The 14196-nt window shown below is 37.3% G+C and overlaps 1 protein-coding gene across 3 annotated transcripts in view; it reads left to right on the forward strand.

Moving 5' to 3' along the window:
* MALRD1 (MAM and LDL receptor class A domain containing 1) overlaps nucleotides 1-14196 on the forward strand; it is a 600846-nt gene that overhangs the window by 472747 nt on the left and 113903 nt on the right. For all 3 annotated transcript variants that reach the window (XM_042230497.1, XM_060397269.1, XM_042230498.1), the window contains one exon: nucleotides 2663-2926. In XM_042230497.1, coding sequence (XP_042086431.1) covers nucleotides 2663-2926 — 264 coding nt within the window. The remainder of the gene's footprint in view (nucleotides 1-2662; nucleotides 2927-14196) is intronic.

Below are 14196 nucleotides of genomic sequence, written 5' to 3' on the forward strand. Positions count from 1 at the left end.
ACGTCCATGTTCAAGGAGGCAAAGTTGGGTTAGGACTGAAATGGTGCCATTTCTCTTGTGCATTCACTGGCCCTGCATCTCAGTTCTATTGGTTTTAAACAAATGATTAAGCAGCTCACTGGGCATGGGAAGAAATGGACCACATGGCTTGACCAGTGGACAGTACACTTACTTAAGTACTGTGAATTTTAAATGCTGGATTTTAAAAGGAACTTAGAGAAACTAAAACACAGAAAATTTGAAAAGAAAAATATCAAACATGAGTTATAGGCTAGAATACAGATTCTGAGGGATATTGGACCTGAGATGTACACACACACAGAGTCTATTTCTTAAAACAGATTTTGGTTCACAGCAAAATTAGGTGAAAATTACAGAGAGTTTGTGTATACCTGTCGCCTCCATAATCAACCTTCCAGCACGATTGGTCAACTGTGACAACTGGAAATTCTGCCAGGAACAGCCTCTGCAAGGGGGTGTGACTTTAGACAGAAGATGCTAGAGGTAGACAGCTGTGCGCTATCATCTGGTAACCTCTCAGCAGTTGGGGGAATGAGGGCCTTGACCTTGAGAGGAAAATCTGGACAATACAAGACAGAATCCTAGGAGACAATACAAGCCTACCAAGTTTCCTGTAAAGGACTTAGAACAAGTGAGTTTGAATATCTTTTGATAGAAATGATTCTAGAACTTAACAGAATTGCTGCCTCCAAATAAGAAAGAAGTTTATTTGTGCATATCTTATCTAAGCAAAAATGTAAAGGAAAGCACACACACTTCATTTTGAATAAGGCAAGAAGCTTGTGAAATACAGAAAATTACTTCCCTTGTGTTTTTTCCTCAAAGATTGATAGCTTAACTAAGTAATAGGTTAATTACTAAAATTAGTTCTATGTTTTCTTCACATGCAAAAAATTTATCCAGCCTTTTCAACCTTGAGCTGAGGTTCTACCTTGAGGGAAGTTTATAAAGATAAAAGTTTAGTCCATAAAATGTTTGAGAAAAAAGTGAAAGTTAGGCTGTCTGCCATTCCTTCAATATGAAATTAATAAAAACAATGAAGAGAAATTATTCATTTGACCATGGTTAAATGTAAAAAGATATATATGCTATATATATATATGTAAAAATTTAAATCCAATTTACTTTCTAAGTTTTCATTCAGAATGTTTCCATTGGAACACCACAGTTCCTGTGTCTTAGGTAGTCAAATAAAAACATGATACAAACGCCTCAGAGTCATACATATTTCCCTCTCCACTTAAACATGCTTATTCCCATGAACAAAAATTCCCTCAGATACATGACTTTCATCACAGGGTTCAAATTTAAATATGTTCTGAGTATATCACCACTACTGAGTGGGAGAGAAACTTTTAGATTTCCTTTCTAAAATGAATTCACACCACCATTCTTATATTTAAAACAAATCATTCTTACAAAATCCGTAAATAATAGTTTTTAAATGTAACAAACATAAAAAAAAGGTATTCCTGAACTGGTTCCCATTATTTCCTTTTTTTAAGACTTTTTTTTGACCTGCACCATTTTTAGTCTTTATGACTATGTTACTTTATTGCTTCTGTTTTATGTTTTGGTTTTTTGACCACAAAGCATGTGGGATCTTAGTTCCTTGATCAGGGATCAAATCCACACACCTTATATTGGAAGGTGAAGTCTTAACACTGGACCTCCAGGGAATTCACAATCCCCATTACATGCTATTTTTTTTCCCCTAAAATACTGATTAGCCCATTAGCTTATGTCCCAGAAATGATAAGAAGTATAAGGACTGCTCCAAGAATAATGTTCCAGCAGATTAGTACAGTCCTGTATATTCACAGATACTCTCTGACCTCTAGAAACAGCAGCAAGTCAGCACTCTTCTCTCATGCTTTAAGTATTGATTCAAACCATTGCTGTGGAATAGTTTCACGTGATAAAAGTTCATTAAATTTACATTGTGTCTTTAGACACTAAAATTTTATGAGCCTCAGTATCCTTATCTATAAAATGGGATTGTTGAGTATGAATCACATTATCTTGAAGAGTCTCACTAGTGTGATTTTTGGCTTAAGCTGTGGTTTCATCTCTACTTCAGATACGACTGTACATATTGTACTTTTTAGACCTTTGAAATGTGATCAAGACTGAAGGGCAAGAATAGTGTAACAAAACCATGGCAGCCCTCAATTCTGTGAATCAGTCCTCCCCAAGTTCTCAGGAGCCAAATTCTCCAAGCAGAAGTCACTAAGAAACAGTTAATAAACTGTATACTCGTATAATGACATAACACCAATTTCCTTAAATGCTAAAATTATTAGTGCAACCCTTCAAAGTGCCTAACTTACCATATAAAAGTGTTTTTACTCCTCCAAGAAAATCTGACTGTTGAATTTAAGAATATGAATCACAATTTCCACTTTAATTGGAAAGTGTCATTTTTTAACAGTAATGACGCCCTTTATAAAAATGTTTCTGAGATTAAGATAAGGTATATTCTGTAATCATGTTGGCCTGTTATGTTAGAGTTCTTATTATTCCTAATAGAAAATTAGTACTTAAATTAGCTAAATGTTTCATTGAAAATATCTTACAATGTTTCAGCACTGGACAGAGAGTTAACTCCCCTAATGTGAAAATGACTTGCTCTCTTTTCCAGGTCTTGTCCCAATACAGCCATCACTGTGTGAAGCTGGTCAGTTTTCTTGTATCTACGCTGTCCAGTGTGTCCCTCTTGCAAGGAAATGTAATGGACAGGAAGATTGCACAGATGGATCTGATGAAATGGACTGTCCTATCAGCCCCCTTCCCCAGCTCTGTGGTCAAACAGAATTCCAGTGCTCCACCCATGAGTGTATCCCGTCCCTCCTGCTTTGTGATGGAGTGCCTGACTGCTACTTTAATGAAGACGAATCTGGCTGCTGTGAGTTATTTTCATTCATTCAGTGTTCCAGGGAAGAAATGCTGTTTGGAAATGATAGAGAGAGCTTGACAGATAAAACAAAGTCCTCTAGAGTCATAGCATGATCATATCATCAATAACAAAGCTGTTTGTGCTATGTTGCTGACAAAGTGTACAGTCCTTGCTTAGCATTTCTGGAAACATTTTGTTTGTAGTCATACTAATCTCTGTTAGATGTGTCTAATCTCCTTTTTATATTTGTATCTGAATCATTCATATAGGGGATGCTCTACAGTTCCATCAGTTTTTAAAATGTTTGTGGGGATGGATTAAAGACATGTAATTATAATTTCTTCCCCCTAAAAACGTTCATGAAGCTGGCGAAAGTAAGTGGGGAAATATCCATTTTAGTGAATAAATGTAATTAGAGTTTAGACTTGGACCTTGATAGATATTATGTCAGTAAGAGTTAATGCAGGATGTCCCTGGTGATACAATAGATAAAAAGCTACCTGCCAATGCAAGAGACATGGGTTCCATCCCTGGTCGAGGAAGATTCCACGTGCCAGAGAGCAACTAAGTCTGTGTGCCGTAGCTACTGAGCCTGTGCTCTGGATCCCATGCTCTGTAACAAAAGAGGGCATGGTGAGGAGAAGCCCACACACCCCAACTAGAGAGTAGCCCCCACTTGGCACAACTGGAGAAAGTTCACGTGCAGCAATAAAGACCTAGCACAGCCATAAACAAATAAATTTTTTTAAAAAGTTAATGCCAGAGTAAATTGGTGGGACATCTGGTTTGACCTCATCTTCATCACTTACTACTTGTACAATTTGGGGAAAGTCATTTGAGTCAGTCTCACTGCCCATGTTATACCTACCTTACAGGGCTATAAGAATTGGAGAGAATGCACATAAAATTCTCAGTCCTGCGTTCATCAACTTCTTTCTTTAGTGTTAATTAAGTAATTACACAAATTACACAAATCTTTAAAGTGAGCACATAATCATGGTGGAGTCAAGGCACCACTAGCATTTTATTTAATTATTTTTTGTCTGGTTTCATGTTATATCACACTGTATATGAGCTGCAGGGATAGAGCTCCATAAGCCATATGTTAGTGGCTACTATTTTTGGAGCAGTAAAGTTTGGAATGTAACTGTAAGATGGAGGTATTGGAAAAAAAAATAGAAGGCTGTTTCAGTGCCCCATTTTGTGTGAGCATCCAAAATTATGATATCTATTGCAAAAGGCATGAAGATGAATGAAGTAAAGTAAGATAGTTTTTGTATGGTTTTTTTTTTTTGTATGTTTAAAAGTTTTAGCTTTAAATCAGTGAATCTCTTTTCCTTGGCTTTGTATTTCCCTGTTATTTCCTACATGTATAGTCTTTCTATAGTAAAGTCAGTTTGCGAGGTCATATAATATTGTCTTAGAGGCAAGTAAGAGGCAAATAGAGGCAAATGAGGAAGAGGAAGCCAAGTTACTTATCCCTGTTCTGATCAAGGCTCTAATGGAATTTGGCTGTTAGAAATCAGATTAAGTTAAAGAATTCCCTGGTAGTCCAGTGATTATTAATTGGCACTTTCACTGCTATAGGCGCAGGTTCGATCCCTGGTTGGGGAACTAAGATCCCACAAGCTTCATGGCTTGGCCAAATTTAAAAAAATAAAAATAAAAAAGAAATCAGATTAAGCTCAATATAGTCATATTGTATTTGACTTCAAATAACAGTGCTATTTAAAGGGAAGCATAAGAAGATACCATATTCTTATACTTTTAGACATATGTTAGAAAATTGGTATTTGATGAGATAGTAATATATGGAATTCTGCTCCTAAAGGGAAATAAGTGTACATTAGGAACAGATGGTACTGTGAACGAATTGCTCTTCTCCATCTCCAAAATATTTATTGAGTTATGGCTCTGTAGGGAAAAGTGCATGAAAATAAATTGTGGGCAAAATTCTAGAGCAATAATTACAGGTTTGTCATCTGATGGTGACAATTTATTAAACAATTGCAAGCATAACAGTTTTTTTTTTTTCCTGGACTCATTTTTTAAAATTTAGAATGGCATTTTATAAACTATCATTCATTCATTCACAAACCTTCATTCAGTTCTGTTCAGTTCAGTCGCTCAGTTGTGTCCAACTCTTTGGGACTCCATGAACCGCAGCACACCAGTCCTCCCTGCCCATCACCGACTCTTGGAGTCCGCCCAAATCCATGTCCATTGAGTCGGTGATGCCATCCAGCCATCTCATCCTCTGTCGTCCCCTTCTCCTCCTGCCCCCAATCCCTCCCAGCATCAGAGTTTTTTTCCAATGAGTCAACTCTTTGCATGAGGTGGCCAAAGTACTGGAGTTTCAGCTTTAGCATCAGTCCTTCCAAAGAACACCCAGGACTGATCTCCTTTAGAATGGACTGGTTGGATCTCCTTGCAGTCCAAGGAACTCTCAAGAGTCTTCTCCCACACCACGGTTCAAAAGTATCAATTCTTCAGAGCTCAGCTTTCTTCACAGTCCAACTCTCACATCCATACATAACCACTGGAAAAACCATATCCTTGACTAGATGGACCTTAAGGATGTAATTTATGCCACACATTGTATTGGGCATTGATGATCCAATGGACATGACCCGATACAAACTCAGGTTGTTAGATATACTCTATATTAGTGAAGGAGAGGTGTAAATGATAGTTGAGATACCATGTGGTAAGTTCTGTGAGAGATAACCAAAGTGTTATTGAATAACATAGAGTCCTCCCTAACTATGGTGCCAGAATGTCTAAATTTTAACGTGAAAAGTGATTGCAGAGCCAAATTTGGAAAGACAGATAGTCATTAGGCAATTTGAAATGCTTGATTCCAGTGAGAATGTTCCAAGAATAGAGCAGAAGTTGTGTGATCGAAGAATATTTCATATAACTAGAGTCTGTGGTGAAAAACGTAGAAATAAGTTGGAAGAGATAAGCAGGGACTAGGTCTTGAAGAGTTCACCCTATCATGCCGGTGATAAGTAAGTGTTTAAGTGGTACATGGATGGATTGGAATGAGGATGGGTGCCTGGTTAGGAGATGTCACACTTGAAATAGTAAGGGGTTGATTAGGTTAATGGTATGATGCACTGTATGAATAGATTTAAGAGATATTCAAGTGAAGAGCAGGAGAAAGAAATCAATAACAGTTTCCAAATTTCTGATCTAGGCAACAAGATAGCTAATCTGCCATTTCTTGAGCTGGGAAAAATAGGAAGAGAAGGATCTCTTAGGGTAAGAAATGTGGCTTCACCTTTAAACATGTTTTATTTATGTTATCTCTGGCATACCCACATGGAAACACTCAGAATATGTTTTGAAATGAGTGTGTGGCACTCAGGAATGAGCTCAAGGAAGATACATAAAGATACAAAGCTATTAGCATACAATGATTCAGACTGTGGCTGTAAATGAGATAATAGAGGAAAAAGATAAGGGGGGAGACAGAATCCTAAGGAACATCTAAAGGATAGTTTAAAAAAAAAATCAAAAGACAGGGAGATGTCATAGACATAGGAGCGCAACCAAAAGAGAATGATGATCTTAAATCAAAGGTAGAAATCTATATATCAGAGGGTATGCATAGGTTCAGATGTTTCTGTGAGATCACATAAAATTAGAACTAAAAATTTTTAGACTGGGAAAAAGCTAAAGTAGTTGCTATGATTCTGGAGAGGTAACACCCTGTGGAGTGGGAGGACAGAACTGTGACATCAGCCTTTTGTGGAGAAGATGAGAAATCATAGAGGGAAGCCAGCTATAGAAAACCCCTTCAAGAAGGTGGCATTGAGACTGGAATATAGGACAAAATAAGAGGTTTGGTTGATTGGTTTGTTTGTTTTGTGAGACTTGCATGTTTTTAAGCATTGTAGGAACAGAATTCTGAAAAGTTTGAAATTTTATACAGGAAAATCAATAGCAATTGATATTTAAAAGTCTTTTATTTTTACAAAAATACATGTTTAGTGATCAGAATGCTTAAACAGAGCATATGATGAGTCCAACATTTAAAAGTAATTCATATTTAATCATGTATTTCCATTGGTAACATTTTTTATAAAAGTGTCGCTTCAGTTAGTGATACTTTTGTTTGACCAAAAATATCCAATTTGTTTAAGTAAGTGGACAAAAATAAGTATGGTTTAATGATATGGGAAAATAACCCCAAACTAGGAACATTCTTCTCATTGATATTCCTCTGAAAGAAATCTATTCACCATGAAGATTTTTATTTCATCAGATGTATCAGTCAGTGTCCTGACAAGAAATAGATGGCATGTTGATATTATGCAATTTTAGGCTATTTTAATAAAGGAATTATTTATTAGGGGAATAATAAGCATAGGAAAACCACAAGGAGGTCTTTTGTCACCCACAGAACAAAGGATGAGAGAGGAGGGAACAGCTGTTTGTATCTAGAGTCGAGGGGAGCTACTTGATAAAGGACGTGGCATTTGTAATGGGAGCAGCTAACCATTGGTAATCTCACAGTCTCTTCCTCTGCATTAACCTCCCACTGGTGGTACCCATCAATCAAACCCAATCAAAGCTAGAAGACAAAGACAGATGTTCTACCTCCTGGGGCCCAGAGCAAGGAGAGAAGATGGAGATGGATCAAGAGAGGCACATGGATGCTGTCTATCAATAAGAGAGATAACTGTGACCAGTGGACAGGGAGGTGAATAGTTTAACTGCTATCTAACTTTAATGGATGGGCTTCCCAGGTGACACTAGTGGTAAAGATTCCACCTGCCAATGAATGAAATGCAAGAGGTGCAAGTTAAATCTCTGGGCTGAAGATTCTCTGGAGGAGGGCATGGCAACCCACTTCAATATTTTTGCCTGGAAAATCCCATAGACAGAGGAGCCTGGCAGACTACAGTCCACAGGGTTGTGAAGGTTGGCCATGACTGAGCGACTGAGCACACACAACTTTTTTGTTTATGTTCCAGAAGTGGTTGATGTATTTTACAAAGTTAAGTGCCACTTCAAAAAATTAGGAGTGGGGTTGTGCTCCTAAGACTTATAGACCAACCTTTATCAACAGTTTTATTGGGGCCTTTCAATTTGTTGCTTCCCTGATAGCTCAGTTGGTAAAGAATCCACCTGCAATGAGGAGACCCCAGTTTGATTCCTGAGTTGGGAAGATCCCTGGAGAAGGGACAGGCTCCCTACTCCAGCATTCTTGGGCTTCCATTGTGACTCAGCTGGTCAAGAATCCACCTGCAATGCAGAAAACCTGGGTTCAATCCCTGCGTTGGGAAGATCCCCTGGAGGAGGGAAAGAATACCCACTCCAGAATTCTGGCCTGGAGAATTTCATGCTCTGTATAGTTCATGTGGTGACAAACAGTCGGACACAACTGAGCAACTTTCACTTTCAATTTGTTAGCTATGATCTCAGCACCCTATGTATAAAGATTACCCTTTGTATTTGACAGCTTCTTACAAAGGTGTTCCTCAGTTTATTCAATATGAAAATCATAGTGATTAAGTCTATTTTACAGAGGTATTCAAGAATTAAATGAATTAATGTGGCAAATTAAATAATATGAGCATTATTATCCTTGCCATATTAAATTATCTTTATAGTTTTATTTAAATTATTTAAGCTAAGATATTTTAATAAGAGTCCTGATTGGTTTTGTTCAGGGACAGAGTACATATCCATCCTGCTTCATGCTGGGTGTGCATCTGCCTTGAAGGGCTTGTCGCCTTCATTCTCATGGCACAAAACCATAGCTCCTCTAATGTTGGAAATGTTAATCTGCTACATATATGACCTTTCATTTTAATAGTAAATAGATACACAGCCATAGTCATATATGCTTTACTTTTGTGTATATTTCTTATGTAGCAGATACAATCTTCAGAAGGGATGTTACTTTATAGAAGTAACTTTGATAAGCCATCATTCATCAGCTGTTTATTTTGAATGTATCATCTACCTAAGCAAATGAGCTTAAAGCCATAAAATGCACTGTGATGCTTATTTTGGTTAGAAAGAGTATCAACCTCTAGGGTGATGACAGATTGAAATAAGTATTTTTATAGCTATGAAACCATAATGTTTGAAAGAGAATGTGGCAAAAGTTGATATTGTCCAAGGAAACATTTTTTTTTCCTCCAGTTCATTTTTTTTAAATTTTTTTAATTTTAAAATCTTTAATTCTTACATGCGTTCCCAAACATGACCCCCCCTCCCACCTCCCTCCCCATAACATCTCTCTGGGTCATCCCCATGCACCAGCCCCAAGCATGCTGCACCCTACGTCAGACATGGACTGGCGATTCAATTCTTACATGATAGTATACATGTTAGAATTCCCATTCTCCCAAATCATCCCACCCTCTAAGGAAACAATTCCATTTACCATTGCAACGAAAAGAATAAAATACTTAGGAATATATCTACCTAAAGAAACTAAAGACCTATATATAGAAAACTATAAAACACTGATGAAAGAAATCAAAGAGGACACTAATAGATGGAGAAATATACCATGTGGATCGGCAGAATCAATATAGTGAAAATGAGTATACTACCCAAAGCAATTTACAAATTCAATGCAATCCCTGTCAAGCTACCAGCCACATTTTTCACAGAACTAGAACAAATAATTTCAAGATTTGTATGGAAATACAAAAAACCTTGAATAGCCAAAGCAATCTTGAGAAAGAAGAATGGAACGGGAGGAATCAACTTGCCTGACTTCAGGCTCTACTACAAAGGAAACATTTTGAAACCTGATTCTCCTATAAATTTTATTTATAGCTTATTTGGACTAATTTTAGAAAATGTTTTGTTGTATGTGTATTCAGTTCAGTTCAGTTCAGTTGCTCAGTCATGTCCGACTCTTTGCAGCCCCATGAATTGCAGCACGCCAGGCCTCCCTGTCTATCACCAACTCCCACAGTTCACTCAAACTCACATCCATCGAGTCTGTGATGCCATCCAGCCGTCTCATCCTCTGTCTTCCCCTTCTTCTCCTGCCCCCAATCCCTCCCAGCATCAGAGTCTTTTCCAATGAATCAACTCTTCGTGTGAGGTGGCCAAAGTACTGGAGTTTCAGCTTTAGCATCATTCCTTCCAAAGAACACCCAGGACTGATCTCCTTTATAATGGACTGGTTGGATCTCCTTGCAGTCCAAGGGACTCTCACGAGTCTTCTCCAACACCACAGTTCAAAGCATCAATTCTTCAGCACTCAGCCTTCTTCACAGTCCAACTCTCACATCCATACATGACTACTGGAAAAACCATAGCCTTGACTAGACGGACCTTTGTTGGCAAAGTAATGTCTCTGCTTTTGAATATGCTATCTAGGTTGGTCATAACTTTCCTTCCAAGGAGTAAGTGTCTTTTAATTTCATGGCTGCAATCATCATCTGCAGTGATTTTAGAGCCCCCAAAATAAAGTCTAACACCGTTTCCATTGTTTTCTCATCTATTTCCCATGAAGTGATGGGACCAGATGCCATGATCTTCATTTTCTGAATGTTGAGCTTTAAGCCAACTTTTTCACTCTCCTCTTTCACTTTTATCAAGAGGCTTTTTAGTTCTTCTTCACTTTCTGCCATAAGGGTGGTGTCATCTGCATATCTGAGGTTATTGATATTTCTCCTGGCAATCTTGATTCCAGCTGTGCTTCTTCCAGCCGAGCATTTCTCATGATGTACTCAGCATATAAGTTAAATAAGCAGGGTGACAATATATAGCCTTGACGTACTCCTTTTCCTATTTGAAACCAGTCTGTTGTTCCACGTCCAGTTCTAACTGTTGTTTCCTGACCTGCATATTAATAATGGATAAAAAGAAAGTAATGATTCCATTTGTTTTCCTACTTTCAGTCCTTTGCTGTGTAGGTGTCAATAAGTATTCATCACATATGTAAAAGTAAGTTTTCCACCTACTTTTAAAACCCAATTTTAATAAGTATTCATTAACTTTAATATTATATCATTTAACATACCATAGAAACTAAGATTTTAGTTTCTAATTTCATTAAGTGAAAGGCCAATTTTAAATTATCTAAACTGTAAATTTTCTATAAAAAGATTAGAGTTGAATTTTCTACAAATTGAAACCATGTATTTTCTTATATATATTTTTGTCTTTCAATGCTACTTGGGCTATGGTTGAACATTTATATCATTTAAAGTTAGAACTTTTCATTGTACAATAAATTTGAAACTAAGCTATCAGTCATACTAAAAATTGGGTTAAGCAATATTAATTGGGTTAGTGTTTCTGAGATAAGAAGGGTCCAAAATAATGCTCTACAAGTAGATAAGTACCATCATCTTTGTGTACACATTTCAACACATTGTTTAAAACCTTAAAACTGTCCTCTTGTGTGATCTCTCAGCTCCTGGCAATGCAAAACAAGGATAAAATGCATATGCATACATTGTTGTTGTTCAGTTGCTCAGTTGTGTCTTTTTGAGACCCCATGGATGGCAGCACACCAGGTTTTTCTGTCTTTCACAATCTCGCGGAGTTTGCTCAATCTCACATCCATTGAGTCAGTGATGCCATCCAACCATCTCATCATCTGTCCCCCACTTCTCCTCCCGCCCTCAATCTTTCCCAGCATCAGGGTCTTTTCCAATGAGTCCACTCTTCGCATTAGGTGGCCAAAGTATTGGAGCTTCAGCATCAGTCCTTCCAATGAATCTTCAGGGTTGATTTCCTTTAGAATTGACTCTTTGATCTCCTTGCAGTCCAAGGGTTTCTCAAGTATCTTCTCCAGCACCACAGTTTGAAAGCATCAATTCATCAGCTCTCAGTCTTCTTTGTGGTCCAACTCTCGCCTCCGTACATGACTACCGGCAAAACCATAGCTTTGACCATGGGGACCTTTGTCGTATACATATATAGATGGGCATATTGATGCAAGTTTTTAGCCATGCATCCATATTTTTAAACTTATTTTGGTTTGCTCTGGGTCTTCTTGCTAGTGGGTCTACTCCCCAGTTGCCATGATCTGACCTCTCATTGTGGTGGCTTCTCTTGTTGTGGAGCACAGGCTGTAGGCATGTGTGCTTCCGTAATGTGGCTTGTGGGCTCTAGAGACACAATCCTTTATTGTTTTTACAAACATCTCTTCATCTTATAAGAGTTGGAAAATTATTCTGTTTCTTAGTTTGCTTGGTTTGGAATATTATTTATCTTGTCAATGTATATCCTAAAACTATTTTACCCTTTGGAAAAGCTTAAAGAGCTTTTCCCCTAGCTTTTTCTCCTAGCACTTTAGCCATTTCTACAGTCTGGTTCCAGCCTTTGGTTTTAGATTTGTCTCTCATACCTCTTCACAGAAATTCTCTAGCCTAGGCAAACTGCTTTACTTACTGTTCCAATATCAAAAGTATTGATTCCCAATCTGTAGATTTGATTTCCACTCTGCTAAATGGATTTTATCTGAAAGCATTAAAATGTAAATTAAAATATAGAGAATATCTCAAGACTCTATTCCTACTTTCCCCCTCTACAGACTTCCCTATACTAAAGGAATCTTTTGTTTCTGTCATACTTACCTATACCAATGCTTTTCTAGCTAAGTCTGGCCTTATGACATTTCTCATATTTACTTTGAAACATTAATCATTCTTATATTGTTATCTTCATTTTGTTGCTCCATATGTTTTGATTACTGTTTTCAAAATCTCTTTCCTGCACTTACCAGTGGAAGTGCAAAGTATAATGTCTTACTTACAGTAAGGCAGCTCAATATTATTTATTGGTGTGAATTAATGTTCTAGCAGGAAGAATCACTCAATGAAGAGTATCACTTGAATTTTTCAGATCTAGCAGTTTTAGTCAATGAAAATATATACTCTTAAAAACATTTTTATATCCTACTTGACATTAAATGGTGATAGGAAGTTCTCAAATCAAACTTGTCAATAACCTTTGATCAATAATCTATGATTCAAATAAACAACTCCTTCCAACCTATAAATATACTTAAAAAAGAAAAATTGTGACCTAACTGACAAAATCTGTGCAAGACCAATATATGGGGAAGTTTACTCCTGAGTATTCTAAAACTATCAATTTAGCTTGAAAATTTTGAGCTTAATTGTCTTTATTCTAGTAGTAGTACTTCACAGATCAGTCTTTTACAAATTTTTGGCAGCAGCTTTGGGTTAAAATATTCGTATAAGGGATACAAGAATACAGTTATAGGACTAAGAGTAGCATCTGAGGAAGGTCAAGTACTTTTCAGGACTAGATTGCCATTGAGCTGTCAGTAGTCTTAATGGGCATCCATAAAGGCAGTTTTCTGAATTAGCCAAAGTCTTATGCACAAGATTTATGTTTGCCCCTTGAAATCAAGCCAGCAGCAGACTCTGGAAGTAGTGAATTACCTACATCATACATTGACAGTGCTATCAAGGCATGTAGTCATAGTGCCGTGGGCAGCAGTGACCTTCACCATCACCTGGATCTAACAGATATCCAGTGACTACCCATGGCTTATGACCCAGGTGGAAATGGATGAGCATTCAAACAAGTGGCAGTCTCTGCTAATTCAATAGCACATAATATAGAGATGTTAGGGGAGCAACAGAAGAACAAACAGAGATCTGCCTTGATATTAAAACTGACTAGTCTAAAATCAGTTCAGACCATAAAACATACACAAAGCATTTTATACATACATACGTGAATAATACTACATGATGCACACAGCTGGACAATGATGCTATTGACAGTTTTTTGAGGACATTTTAGTAAATTGATGTTTTCTTCATTAAGAACTCTATAGAGAACAGTGTGGAGATTCCTTAAAAAACTAGAAATAGAACTGCCTTATGACCCAGCAATACCACTGCTGGGCATACACATCGAGGAAACCAGAATTGAAAGAGACACGTGTACCCCAATGTTCATCGCAGCACTGTTTATAATAGGCAGGACATGGAAGCAACCTAGATGTCCATCAGCAGACAAATGGATAAGAAAGCTGTGGTTACATATACACAATGGAGTATTACCCAGCCATTAAAAAGAATACATTTGAATCAGTTCTAATGAGGTGGATGAAACTGGAGCTGATTATACAGAGTGAAGTAAGCCAGAAAGAAAAACACCAATACAGTATACTAACGCATATATATGGAATTTAGAAAGATGGTAACGATAACCCTGTATGCAAGACAGCAAAAGAGACACAGATGTATAGAACAGTCTTTTGGACTCTGTGGGAAAGAGAGGGGGGGATGATTTGGGAGAATAGCATTGAA

The sequence above is a fragment of the Ovis aries genome, chromosome 13 (genome assembly GCF_016772045.2).
Source record: "Ovis aries strain OAR_USU_Benz2616 breed Rambouillet chromosome 13, ARS-UI_Ramb_v3.0, whole genome shotgun sequence".
NCBI lineage: Eukaryota > Metazoa > Chordata > Mammalia > Artiodactyla > Bovidae > Ovis > Ovis aries.